Raw genomic sequence first — 14,099 nt, forward strand, 5'->3', positions numbered from 1 at the left:
GATGAGGATTATGATCCTCTGTAAGAAATAATTTCCCTCTTCATCACTATTTTAAATGATGTGGAGGGGCCAGTGTTGGTCTGGGGTGGGCAAGGCCAGAAATCACATGTTATACTCCAAGAGGCTTATTTGAAATCACAAGCTTTTGGAGCACTGCCCCTTGAACCTGACAAAGGGGCAGCGCTGCGAGAGCGTGTGACTTCAGATAAACTTCTCGGACTATAGCCTTGTGTTGTGTGATTTCTGACCAATCTTAAATGGACAACCCTTGGCTTGAAACAATGACCCCTCGTTCTAGAACCTCTCACAAGAGAAAATAAATCGTCTCCGCAACACCCCTGTCATGACCCCCCAGGGATCTTCTGTATTTCAGTTGAGTCACCTCTTACTGCTCTGAACTCCAGTGGATAGAAGCCCAGTCTGTCAAACCTTCCTCTGGAATACACCACTCCCATTCCAGGTATTAGTCTGGTAATCCTTCTTTGAGCTACTTCCAATGTATTTCCATCCTTCCTTTGTTAAGGGGACCAATACTCCTGATGTAGTCTCACATACTGGTGGCAATGGCCTTGTGGTACTATCGCCAGATAATTAATCCAGGTCGTTCTGGGGCTGTTGTGCAGAAGGGTCACCGGACCCGAAACGTTAACTCTGATTTTTCTTCACAGATGCTGCCAGACCAACTGAGCTTTTCCAGCAAGTTCTGTTTTTGTTCATGTTCTGGGGCCCCGGTTGAAATCTCACCATGTCAGATGGTAGAATTTGAATTCAGTAATGAATCTGGAACAAGTGATGAGCGTTGTGAATTGTCAGAAAAACCCATCTGATTCACTAGCGTCCTTTAGGGAAGGAAACTGCCATCCTTACCTGGTCTGGTATACATGTGACTCCAGACCCTCAGCAATGCGGTTGACTCTTAACTGCTCTCTGGGTGATTAGGAATGGGTGATAAATGTTGGCCTAGCCAGCGCTGCCCAAACCCCGTGACAACACAATCTTGAGAAGTTGTGAGGAATTGGCATGGCCATTATCTTATGTAATGGCAAAGTAGGCTTGAGGAGCTGAGACCATCCCTGAACCATCTACAACGAGGAGATCAATGATCTGATCATCATTTGTGCCAGGAAAAAGGAAAGAACTCGCAATTTTATAGTCACCTTTTTAAAACCAGGATGTACCTAAAACATTATCAGAGATAATGGGAACTGCAGATGCTGGAGAATTCCAAGATAATAAAATGTGAGGCTGGATGAACACAGCAGGCCCAGCAGCATCTCAGGAGCACAAAAGCTGACGTTTCGGGCCTAGACCCTTCATCAGAGAGCGAAGGGTCTAGGCCCGAAACGTCAGCTTTTGTGCTCCTGAGATGCTGCTTGGCCTGCTGTGTTCATCCAGCCTCACATTTTAGTACCTAAAACATTACAGTCAATAAAAAAACTTTTCAGAGATAGTAAGAACTGCCGATGCTGGAGTCAGAGATAACACGGTGTGGAGCTGGAGGAGCACAGCAGATCAGGCAGCATCAGAGGAGCAGGAAAGTTGACATTTTGGGTTGGGATCCTTCTTTGGAACCCAAAATGAAAACTTTCCTGTTCTTCTCATGCTGCCTGGCCTGCTTGATAAAAAACTTTTCAGAGTAGGTTTCCTTTCTCGCCGGTCCCTCTTTTTCTCTGTCTTCATCCCTTTCACTCTCTCTCTTTTCACTCACCGATATGTCATCAGCTCTTAGTTTCTTTCTCTTGTTCAGTTGTGGCTCAGTTGGTAGACAGTCACCTCTCAGTTCAAAGGTTCGAGGTTAAAGTTCCCCTCTGGGGCATCAGCACAAAGTTAAGCCTGGGACTGTCAGAAGTGCTGTCATTTGGAATGAGAGGCTAAATCCCCAACACCCCATCTCCTTGTTGAGGGATGTAAAAATTTTCGTGGTTTGGTACCTATCCCATAATTAACATCACCAAAAGAGGGAATGCAGCGCTGCCAGAAATAAACTCTTCTGTTTACTTAATTAAACAAGATCATGACCACTCTCCCAAGTACAGGCAAAACTCCCACGTGGGATTATTTTGGAAAAAAGAAACCGCAGTGGAGTTATTTCCAATATTTATCCCACAACTAACATCACAAAAACAGGCTGCTTGGTCATGATCACAATGCCGTATGCGGGATCCAACTGTGTGCAAATTGCTTGGCTTGCATTACAAAATTCCCTGCACCACAGAAGTATTTCACTGGCTATTAAATACATCCTTAAGACCATCAGACACGGGAGCAGAAACAGGCCATTCAGCCCATCAAGCTCTGTCGCTTGATAAGATCATGGCTGATCTAATGATCCTCAGCTCCAATTGTTGCTACAGAAATGTAAATACTGTGCTTTGTGGATTAAGAGCTCAGCATTAGATTGTATTCGTTTGCTCAGTAAATGGCAGAAAACAACACCCTCAAAAGCTGGGATTGCAGCCAAATCTAGCAGCTCCATTGTTTCTTGTTCCTCCTGTTCCCTGCCAAGTTTCCCTCCCTCACCCTTTTCACTGCTGAACCCATTCACTCCTCATTTCAGATAGGGCTCCCAGGGGCACAGAGCCCTCCAGCTTGTTGCCCGAGTGACCTTTCCTAATGTTTAAAGGTCTCCCCCCCCCAACCCAGTGTACGCTCCCAATGATATCCCAGGGCAGTAGTTGAGAGCAGGGCGGGTGCCTTAGGGCCTAGGACAGCAAGGCAGAGACCCAGACTCAGCACTGACTGGGGATCTGAGCCACTGAGTTACTCATTTCTACAACCAGCTAAAGCCTCGGACGTACGGAGGGTCAATGGTGAAGATAGAAAGGAGGGGAATCAGAGGCAGGAAACAAGGCCCAATGGATTGCACCAGATTCCGAATATTAAGGGGCGTAATTTATTCATTTCTACAAATATGAAGCAGGCATCTTAAGCAGTGTTAACAAACATTGCATCAAAAGGTATTCTTAAGGGGCTAAAACCGAAAAGTACTGCAGATGTTACCAATCAGAAACAAAAACAGAAGTTGCTGGAAAAGCTCAGCAGGTCTGGCCACATCTGTAGAGAGAAATCAGAGTTAAAATTTCGGGGGCTCAGAATTGAGGAAGGGCTACCAGACCCGCAACGTTAACTCTGATTTGTCTTCATTGATGCTGCCAGACCTGCTGAGCTCTTCCAGCAACTTCTTTGTTTGTTTCTTACAGGGCTTGATGGGTAAATGCAGAGAGGATGTTTCCCCTCTTGGGAGAGCTGAGGACCAGAGGCCACATCCTCAGAATAAAGGGGCACCAATTTAAGGCAGAAATGAGGAAGAATTTCTTCTCTCAGGAGGTTGTGAACCTTTGGAACTCCTTGTCTCAGAGAGCTGTGGGGATAGAGTCCTGGTGTATTTTAAAGCTGAGATAGAGAGATCATTGATCAGTCATGGAATCAAGGGAAAGAGCAGGAAAGTGGAGCTGAGGAATTTCGATCAGCTGCAGTAGAGCAGACTTTCTGTTCCTATTTCTTATGGTCATATAATGGTCTTACAGTCTTAAGTGTTTCCTTAGTCTTATTATTGGACTGAACCATTCTCACTGGCTCTGAAAGAGGATTTTAACATCTTTTTTAAATGTTAAATTTCTCTATTGTGACAAGAAATTGCACATTTTTAGAACAAAGAATAAAAATTATGGTTTGTGTCTGATATCTTAGTTTCCACTGAAATGCCACATGCGTTTCTACTTTGAAATCTCAGTATTAAAAACAAAGGGATTCAATGGTTTTTACTTCCTGGGTTGCCATCGATGAGAATGCTTCAATTTGATTGGCTGTTTGTTCTGCGCAACTGCTGCTTGACCCATGACTGGGTCGAGACCATCTTCAGGAAAGAAGTGAGCTGCGTCACAGAGTTTGCGTGTGTTTATTGACGTCGGCACTAGTGCTCCAGCCTCTGACCACACTCTCCATCCCATTGGGTTTGAATGTGCCTCCCTTACATTGAAGTTGATGCATGCTGTTTCATTTTTCTCATTCCTCCTTAGGGGTTTAGCAATGATAATACATGGCGCAGGAGAGCACAGTGGCCGCTACCAAGGAGTTGCTGGGTTGATGATGAAGCAGGCCCTGTTTGTATTTGCACATGATCACAGTGAGTACCATCACGGCCAGCCCCTTTCCCCCATGACAACTGTCCATTCAGTAGAGCATTCATGCACAACACCATCTTTTGGTGGCTACCAAACTGTTTTCTCAGTAGTGGGCTTTGAAACTAAAATCAGAAGGTGCTGGAGAAACTCAGTCAGCCTGGTTGCATTGTCTTACCTTATAGAATCTCCGGTGTGGGAGACAGGCCATGCAGCCCAGTACTCAAGCACCAATCCTCCAAAGAGTGTCCCTCCTAGATGCATCTCCCTACACTATCCTTGTACTTCCCATGGCTAATGCACCTAACCCACACACCCCCTGAGAACTATGGGTGATTCAGTGTGGCCAATTCACCACAGCTACCCATCTTTTGACTGTGGGAGGGAACCAGAACGCCTGGCAGAAACAGGGAGAGTGTGCAAACTCCACACAGACAGTCAACTGAGGCTGGAATAAAACTTGGGTCCCCAGCACTGTGAGACAGCGGTGCTAGCCACCGAGCTACCCTTTGTGGATGAAAGCAGAGTTAATGTTTCAAGTCCAGTGACCCTTCCTCAGAACTCTTTGGGCTTTGTCGGGTGAGGAGCTGGTGGAGTGGCACAGTGATAAAGACGCTGGAGAAGCATCCAGAACTCCAGCCTAATATTCCAGAGGTGTATGTGTGAATCCTACCATGGCAGATGGTGAAATCTGAAGTTAACAAAGGGAACAGAAAGTGAGGCTCATGGTTAAAATGAAATCAAGACCTACAGATGCAGTCAACTTCCCTTTGTTGAGGAGTTCAAAACTAGGGGGCATATTTTTGAGGTGAAAGATTTAAAAGGGACCTGAAGGACAACTTTTTCACACAGAGGGGGTAGTTTGTGCGTGGAATGAGCTACCAGAGGAAGTGGTAGAGGCCGGTATGGATACAACATTTAGAAGACATTTGGACAGACCATGAACAGGAAGGTTTTAGTGAGATATGGGCCAATTATGGGACTAGTTTGGTCCCATAATCGAATTGGACTGAAGAGCATGTTTCCATGCTGTATGACTCAATGATTTTGTTTGAAACAGAAATTACTGGTGAAACTCAGCAGAGCTGGTTGCATCTTTGGGAAGAAAGTAGAGTTAATGTTTCCAGTCTGCTGTGGGCTCAGTGGGTAGTACTGCTACCTCACAGTGCCAGGGGCTTGGGTTCATTTCCAGCCTCAGGTAGTTGTCTGTGTGGAATTTGTTTGGAGAAACTTAGTAGGTCTGACAGCATGTGTGGAGAGAAGAAGGGCGATTGGACCTGAAACATTAAATCTGCTTTCTTTCCACAGATGCTGCCAGACCTGCTGAGCTTCTCCAGCAATTTCTAGTTTTGGTTTTCGTTTGTTTTATTTCAGGGCTTGTTTCACCTTGGCTGGTGTATCTAGAACATGGGACACAATCTCTAGATGCAGGGCTGACCATTTAGGACTGAGATGAGGAGGAATTTCTTCACCCTAAAGGTTGTGAATCTTCAGAATTTTCTGTCCCACAGTTGAGCGTTGAAGGGCCACCTGATTGAGGTATGCAAAGTTATGAGGGGCACAGACAGGCTAGACAGGGAGAAGCTTTTCCCCTTAATTTGGAGGGTCAATAACCAGTCTCTTTGGTGCATTGGGTCAACATGTTTGACTGTTAACTGGATGGTTGCAGGTTTGAGACCAGCCAGTAATAGACCCTTCTGTATTAGGGTGGCACAGTCGTTAGTACTGCAGCCTCACAGCCCAAGGGACTCATGTTCAATTCCAGCCTCAGGTCACTGACTGTGTGGAGTTTGCAAGTTCTCCCTGCCCCTGTGGGAGGTCCAAACATGTGCAGGTTAGGGTGGATTGAGGAGATCTAATAGAAACTTACAAGATAATGCATGGCTTAGAAAGGGTGGAAAGTTGTTTCCTTTAGGCGGGGAGACTAGGACCCGCGGGCACAGCCTTAGAATTAGAGGGGGTCAATTTAAAATGGAAATGAGGAGACAATTCTTCAGCCAGAGCATGGTGAGCCTGTGGAATTCATTGCCATGGAGTGCAGTGGAGGCTGGGACGGTAGATGTCTTCAAGGCAGAGATCAATAAATTCTTGATCTCACAAGGAATCAAGGGCTACAGGGAGGGTGCAGGGAAGTGGAGTTGAAATGTCATCAGCCATGATTTAAATGGTGGAGTGGACTCAACGGGCTGAGTGGCCTTACTTCCACTCCTATGTCTTATGGTTTTATTGGCTTATAGTGTGCAGGCTGGGCAGATTAGTCATGGTGCAAATACACAGATGGCGTAGGGGGTGTTGGGTCAGTGTGGGATGTTCTTCAAAGGGTTAGATCAGACTTGATGGGTGAAATGGCCTCTTTCCATGCTGTGTGAATGCTATGATTCTAACCAGGGCATACAATTTAAAGGGAAAGACATGGAAGTTTAGATGGATTTGAAGGGAATTTTTTTCCGCTCAAAGGGAGATGGGTATTTGGACCTCACTGCCTGAAAGGGTGATGGAAGCAGAAAACCTCCTAACATTTAAGCGCTGTCGAGATGAGCATTTGAAATGATGCAACATACGAGGCTGCAGGCCATGTGTTAGAAAATTGGATTAGGCTAGTCAGATGCCTGATGACCAGCGCAGACTGGATGGGCCAAAGGGCCTTCTTCCATGCTGTAAATCTTTATGACTCCCTCATGAGTAGCTTTCAAGGCTGGGATCGATAGATTTTGCACATCCAGGGGATCAAGGAATTCTGGGAGGAGGCAGAAAAGTCAGGTTGAGAGAGATGTAGAAGGTCAGCGCAAAATAATTTGATGCAACCCTGAAACATTTATCGAATGCCATAGGAGTAGTTCGTGCTCTGTTTGATAAAGAAAACTTTCATTGTGGCTTCCTGGGCCATCAAACTGCAGGACAGCACAAGACACAAGAATTAGGAGTAGAAGTAGGCCAGTTGGCCTCTCGAACCTGCTCCTTTATTTGATAAGCAAAGACCATGACTGTTGCCAAACATATTTCTCTGGAGTAGGCAATGGAACATGAATGGTTGGGGGGGGTGGCGGTGCGATCTTACGACTGAAGGACATGCCAGTAAGCGATGGCCCCATGGGGACAGAAGTAGGAGAGATTAACCTGATTGGCTGTGCCTTGGCTGTGTACAGTTGAGCAAATGATTGGCATAAGCATCCCAGAAAGATGGTGCATACAGGGACTCTGAAGAGGGGGAGACCACACTTTAAGTAGAAGGGGCATCCTTGAGGTGGACCACATTAGCTCCAGCCTTCTTAGCTCAACAAAGATTTCAGAAATTGCCATTTCCAACCCTTTTACTTTGAGAAGACAAAAGGATTCCTGACTTCCCAGCCAATGTGTGGAGGCAAAGACTGAATCATTGATTGTCACTGGCTCTCTATGCTGCACAAGACAGTAAAATACAGTGAAAAATTTCAACTATCACCACAATCCCAGAGCCATTTTGAAGAGTTTAAGAATAAAAAGATATAACTGAAAGAGGGAGACAGCAAGAACTGCAGATGCTGGAGTCAGAGACAACAAAGTGCGGAGCTGGAGGAATGCAGCGGGCCAGGCAGCATCGCAGAAGCAGGAACGTTTTGGGTCGGGGTAACTGGAAGAGAGCCCATCTTTGTTCTGTTGCCTCTGCCATGACCCCTGAGTCGGCTCATCAATGACACATGCCGTCACCCCTCCTCCACTGCCTCACCGCAGCCTGGGATGGACCAACCAACATAGGTGCTGCCAGTTTTCAGACACCATCTCTTCGCCACTGGGTCCACCTCACCAATGTCGGGTCTTGTGCTGAACCCGCCCTCGTCCCATAACCCGTACCCTGGGTCTGACGTGACCATGACCAGGAGTCCCTGCTCTACTGCTACCTCGCCAATGCCAGGAATCCCTGCTCTGGGCCTGCTGCAACTGGGAGTTCACTGCTAGGCCGGGCTGCTACTGACACCTCTCCGAGAGGCCCCGTCCTGGCCACCCTCCTCTGAGCTCTCGCCTTGTCCCAGAATGAAGAGGGAAGAAGACTGTTGTTAACAAATAGACTGTTAGTCTTCCTCTACACTCACTGCCTTCCTGGGAGAAGCAGCTAGCTCCCTCTGCAGAAGAGACAGCATAAATAACCAGCATTTTCCAGTTCTGACAAAGGGGACATTGACCTCAAAACATTAACTCCGCTTCCCTCTCTACAGATGCTGAAGGATCTGCTGAGCTTCTCCAGCATTCTGTGTTTATTTCAGGGTTCCAGCCTCTGTGGTTCTCTGTTTTATATTTTGTGTGGAGGTGTGTGGCAGGGTAGTGCTGAGAGGCGCACCATTACAGATACAGATTTGTGTGGCATCCGTCAGCCTCGAGAGACCGTGGATCTGCGCCTGGAGAGTTTTGATTCAGCTGCTGGTGATAGCGCAGTGTCTGTTGTGGCTTTACAGGCCCACACGGGAGGGACAGTCTCGGTCGCAGTGACTACATTTGATGACGCTCTCCTCCAGTGTTGCAGATACAGATGTAGATGCACTATAAATACAGACGAATGAGACGACACGATACTAAAACATAAAAGATTCACAGGTTACTTGACAGGGTCAATGTTGAGAGGGGAGGTGATGGCCTAGTGGTATTAGCGCTGGCTTGTCAGTCCAGATGTTCTGGGGACCTCGGTTTGAATCCTGTCGCGGTAGGTTTGGAATTTGAATTCAATAAATGTCTGGAATTACGAACTCATGATGACCATGAATCCATTGTCGATTGTTGGAAAATCCCCTTGGTTCACTAATGCCCTTTAGGGAAGGAAACTGCCATCCTTTCCTGGTCCGGCCTACATGTGACCCCCAGACCCACAGCAAATGTGATGGACTCTTAATTGCCCTCTGCGAAATTAGGGATGGGCAATAAATGCTGCCTGGCCAGTGATGTCTGCATCCTGTGAATGAATAAAGGTAAAAGGTGTTTCTCCTTGCGGGAGGGTCGAGGACCAGATGGTGCCATCTTAAAATAAGAGGCTGCCCATGTAGGCAGGGTTAGGGAGGAATATCTTGTCTCAGAGTGTAGTGAATCAGTGGTATTCCCTACTGTTGAGGGCTGCCATTCAAGGCTGAAGTAAAGAGATTTTTAATCCGGAAGGGAATCAAGGGTTATAGGGAAAAGGCAGGAAAGTGGATTAAATCAGCCATGAGTACACTGGATGGTAGAGCTGATTTGATGGGCTGAATGGCCTATTTCAGCCTCTACAGGTTATGGTCTTATGGACACCAAACAAAGCCAAATACCTATCCCGTTAAAAGCACCATTGAGTTCTTGTTACCCTGTATCACTTCTGCCTTCGATGAATTGTGTAGTATTATGGTGCCATAGCTAATTCATTCAGAAAAGGATCCTTCAACAAAGACATGGTAAGAATCCACTGATGCAATGAGCCTAACCTGCCCAGAAACAGTTGCCAGGAATTTACTGGAAAACACACTGCAAAGCCCCATTCATAAGATTACACGAGTATGGAGAAGCTAAATTTGTACATCGTAGAACTGAGAGCAATTAATAGCACTCACTCACTCTTATTCCAAACACCCTTGAAATCTCTGCCTTTCACGTGTATCTCCGATTTTCCTTTGAAAGTTACCATTGAAAGCGCTTTCAAGCAGCACTTTCCACATCCCAACAACTCACTGAGTTTAAAATCAAAATCTCCTCACCTCCCATCCTGTTCTTGTGCAGTTTTTATAATTAAAGTGCTGATATGTCCGTTTCACTGGAATGAATGAAGACTGTACTTTTTGGAAGACTGATTTGCTTCTACGAATCTTAAATTCTTGTCCCATTATTTTTTGTTGCCAGCAATTTTTGCGTAGAGTAGAAATGTTATGTTCTGAGCTGGAGTCTTTAGCTGGGCCCCACTTGTTTGAGGTTAAACAAAAGGCTATAACCCGACTTTGTTCCTAATTTGGTAGTTGCATTCTGTTTTTGCCTCAGTAACAGAGTGCCTGCCAAATTGTACGTAACTTTCTCAGAAGCGCAGTTCCAGGTTAATGATGGGTTTGGAGAACAGAAGCCAAAGCAATTAATCCCTTTTTGAAAAGGATTTGGAGATGCAATTACCCCTCGAGCCTATCCCCCCCTCCCCCAATTCCCTGTCCATTTATAGAATTGTATAGCGCAGCAGGATGTCATTCAGTCCATCACAAAAATTCTAGCTCTTTGAAAGATCTACCCAATTAGTCCAATTTCCCTGCTCTTTTCCCACATGTAGTCCTGCAAAGGTTTCCTTTTCAAATGTATATCTTTCATAAGAGGTAGCAGCAGACTCGAGTCATTCAGCCCATCAAATCTGTTCCGTTATTGAATGAGCTCACGGGGGGTGATCCGCTAATGAGTTTGGGTAAGTGATGGCCCAGTGGCCGCTCTGCGAGACTACTAATGCAGAGACCCAAGTAATGTTCTTATTTATTTCAGAATCCTCTCCCCATCCCCCTTTTCTGATGAAGGGTCTAGGCCCGAAACATCAGCTTTTGTGCTCCTAAGATTATACTTGGCCTGCTGTGTCCATCCAGCTCCACACTTTGCTATCTCTAATGTTCTGGGGATCTGGGTTCAAATCCTGCTGTGGCAGACGGTAGAATTTGAATTCAAGAGAAGTGGACTTAACAGACCAATGACCATGAATTCATTGTCGAGGAATAACCCACATGCTTCTCTATTGCCCTTTAGGGAGGGAAACTGACTCCAGACCCACAGCAATGTGGGTGATTCTTAACTATCTTCTGGGATGGACAATAAATGCTGCCAACAACACTCATCCTGTGAATGAATAATAAGAAAAACTTCAAATCCACTTTCCTGCCTTTTTTCCACAGCCCATTGATACCCCTACAGATTAAAACTACAGACTTAGTGACCGTAGTAATTGGAACCAAGTGGATCTTATTCACTGCAAGGTTGATGATTGGGCTTATTAACCCGGGCCAATCAGGAAACCATGGCTAACCAAATATTAATGGGGGTCTTAGAATCCCCTCAGTTTGGGGGGGCTAACTCTGTGATGGCTGGTTATATCCAGTGTACTGTGCACAAGTAAATAAAGGGTGACTTGCCTTTGTGCAGTTATTTCAAAGACCCAGCCTCAACAGCCCTCTGAAGTAAACAATTTCACAGATTCACTCCTCTCGGACAGAAGAAATTCCCTCTCATTTCTGCCTCAAACAGGTAGCCCACTGCTCTAAGATGATGCCCTCATGTTGTAGAATGTTCCACAGGCGGGAAATGGTCTTTCTGCATTGTCTATATGTCCGATCCACTAAGGACCTTACATGTTTCAATCAGTTCAGGCTTCCTCCCTGTGAAGCAGCTGACTGACCGTGTACGTCCGACAGCCTCACTCCAGCCTCTGCTCACACTTCCACAAACCCTCTGGAAGGTCTCCCAGGAGCCCCGATGACCCCAGTTTTTTTCCCCCCTTTATTCATTCACGGGATGAGGGCATCCCTGGCCAGGTGAGCATTTATTGCCCAGAGGGCAGTTAAGAGTCAACTACAGTGCTGTGGGTCTGGAGTCACATGTAAATCAGACCAGGTAAGGATGGCAGTTTCCTGCCCGAAAGGATATTAGTGAACCAGAGATAATGGGAACTGCAGACGCTGGAGAATCCAAGACAACAAAATGTGAGGCTGGATGAACACAGCAGGCCAAGCAGCATCTTGGGAGCACAAAAGCTGACGTTTTGGGCCTGGACCATTCATCAGAGAGGGGAATGGGGTGAGGGTGCTGGAATAAATAGGGAGAGAGGGGGAGGCGGACCGAAGATGGAGAGAAAAGAAGATAGGTGAAGAGAGTATAGGTGGGGAGGTCGGACGGGATAGGTCAGTCCAGGGAAGACGGACAGGTCAAGGAGGTGGGATGAGGTTAGTAGGTAGATGGGGGTGCGGCTTGGGGTGGGAGGAAGGGATGGGTGAGAGGAAGAACAGGTTAGGGAGGCAGAGACAGGTTGGACTGGTTTTGGGATGCAGTGGGTGGAGGGGAAGAGCTGGGCTGGTTGTGTGGTGCAGTGGGGGGAGGGGACGAACTGGGCTGGTTTAGGGATGCAGTAGGGGAAGGGAAGATTTTGAAACTGGTGAAGTCCACATTGATACCATGAGGCTGCAGGGTTCCCAGGCGGAATATGAGTTGCTGTTCCTGCAACCTTCGGGTGGCATCATTGTGGCACTGCAGGAGGCCCATGATGGACATGTCATCTAAAGAATGGGAGGGGGAGTGGAAATGGTTTGCGACTGGGAGGTGCAGTAGTTTGTTGCGAACTGAGCGGAGGTGTTCTGCAAAGCGGTCTCCAAGCCTCCGCTTGGTTTCCCCAATGTAGAGGAAGCCGTACCGGGTACAGTGGATGCAGTATACCACATTGGCAGATGTGCAGGTGAACCTCTGCTTGATGTGGAATGTCATCTTGGGGCCTGGGATGGGGGTGAGGGGGGAGGTGTGGGGGCAAGTGTAGCATTTCCTGCGGTTGCAGGGGAAGGTGCCGGGTGTGGTGGGGTTGGAGGGCAGTGTGGAGCGAACAAGGGAGTCACGGAGAGAGTGGTCTCTCCGGAAAGCAGACAGGAGTGGGGATGGAAAAATGTCTTGGGTGGTGGGGTCGGATTGTAGATGGCGGAAGTGTCGGAGGATGATGCGTTGTATCCGGAGGTTGGTGGGGTGGTGTGTGAGAATGAGGGGGATCCTCTTTGGGCGGTTGTGGCAGGGGCGGGGTGTGAGGGACATGTTGCGGAAATACGGGAGACGCGGTCGAGGGCGTTCTCGATCACTGTGGGGGGAAAGTTGCGGTCCTGGAAGAACTTGGACATCTGGGATGTGCGGGAGTGGAATGTCTTATCGTGGGAGCAGATGCGGCGGAGGCGGAGGAATTGGGAATAGGGGATGGAATTTTTGCAGGAGGGTGGGTGGGAGGAGGTGCACTCTAGGTAGCTGTGGGAGTCGGTGGGCTTGAAATGGACATCAGTTACAAGCTGGTTGCCTGACATGGAGACTGAGAGGTCCAGGAAGGTGAGGGATGTGCTGGAGATGGCCCAGGTGAACTGAAGTTTGGGGTGGAAGGTGTTGGTGAAGTGGATGAACTGTTCGAGCTCCTCTGGGGAGCAAGAGGCGGCGCCGATACAGTCATCAATGTACCGGAGGAAGAGGTGGGGTTTGGGGCCTGTGTGGGTGCGGAAGAGGGACTGTTCCACGTAACCAACAAAGAGGCAGGCATAGCTGGGGCCCATGCGGGTGCCCATGGCCACCCCCTTAGTCTGTAGGAAGTGGGAGGAGTCAAAAGAGAAGTTGTTGAGGGTCAGGACGAGTTCGGCTGGGCGGATGAGGGTGTCGGTGGAGGGGGACTGGTCGGGCCTGCGGGACAGGAAGAAGCGGAGGGCCTTGAGGCCATCTGCATGCAGAATGCAGGTGTATAGAGACTGGAGGTCCATGGTGAAGATGAGGTGTTGGGGGCCAGGGAATTGGAAGTCCTGGAGGAGGTGGAGGGCATGGGTGGTGTCACGGACGTAGGTAGGGAGTTCCTGGACCAAAGGGGAGAAGATGGAGTCCAGATAGGTGGAGATGAGTTCGGTGGGGCAGGAGCAGGCTGATGACGATTGGACGACCAGGGCAGGCAGGTTTGTGGATTTTGGGAAGGAGATAGAAACGGGCCGTGCGGGGTTGGGGAACAATGAGGTTGGAGGCTGTGGGTGGGAGGTCCCCTGAGGTGATGAGGTCATGAATGGTGTTGGAGACGATGGTTTGGTGCTCGGGTGTGGGGTCATGATCGAGGGGGCGGTAGGAGGTGGTGTCGGAGAGTTGGCGTCTGGCCTAGGCGATGTAGAGGTCAGTGCGCCATACTACCACTGCGCCACCCTTGTCTGCGGGTTTGATGGTGAGGTTGGGGTTGGAGCGGAGGGAGCGGAGGGCTGCCCCTTCTGCGGGGGAGAGGTTGGAGTGGGTGAGAGGGGTGGAGAGGTTGAGGCG

General features: G+C 48.1%; 1 protein-coding gene across 1 annotated transcript in view; it reads left to right on the top strand.

Moving 5' to 3' along the window:
* Window positions 1-14,099, top strand: part of LOC125460467 (monoglyceride lipase-like) — a 56,221-nt gene that overhangs the window by 5,635 nt on the left and 36,487 nt on the right. Inside the window, exon 2 of the mRNA XM_048547984.1 lies at window positions 4,020-4,126. Within this exon, the coding sequence (XP_048403941.1) occupies window positions 4,020-4,126 (107 nt within the window). The remainder of the gene's footprint in view (window positions 1-4,019; window positions 4,127-14,099) is intronic.

The sequence above is a fragment of the Stegostoma tigrinum genome, chromosome 11 (assembly GCF_030684315.1).
Source record: "Stegostoma tigrinum isolate sSteTig4 chromosome 11, sSteTig4.hap1, whole genome shotgun sequence".
NCBI lineage: Eukaryota > Metazoa > Chordata > Chondrichthyes > Orectolobiformes > Stegostomatidae > Stegostoma > Stegostoma tigrinum.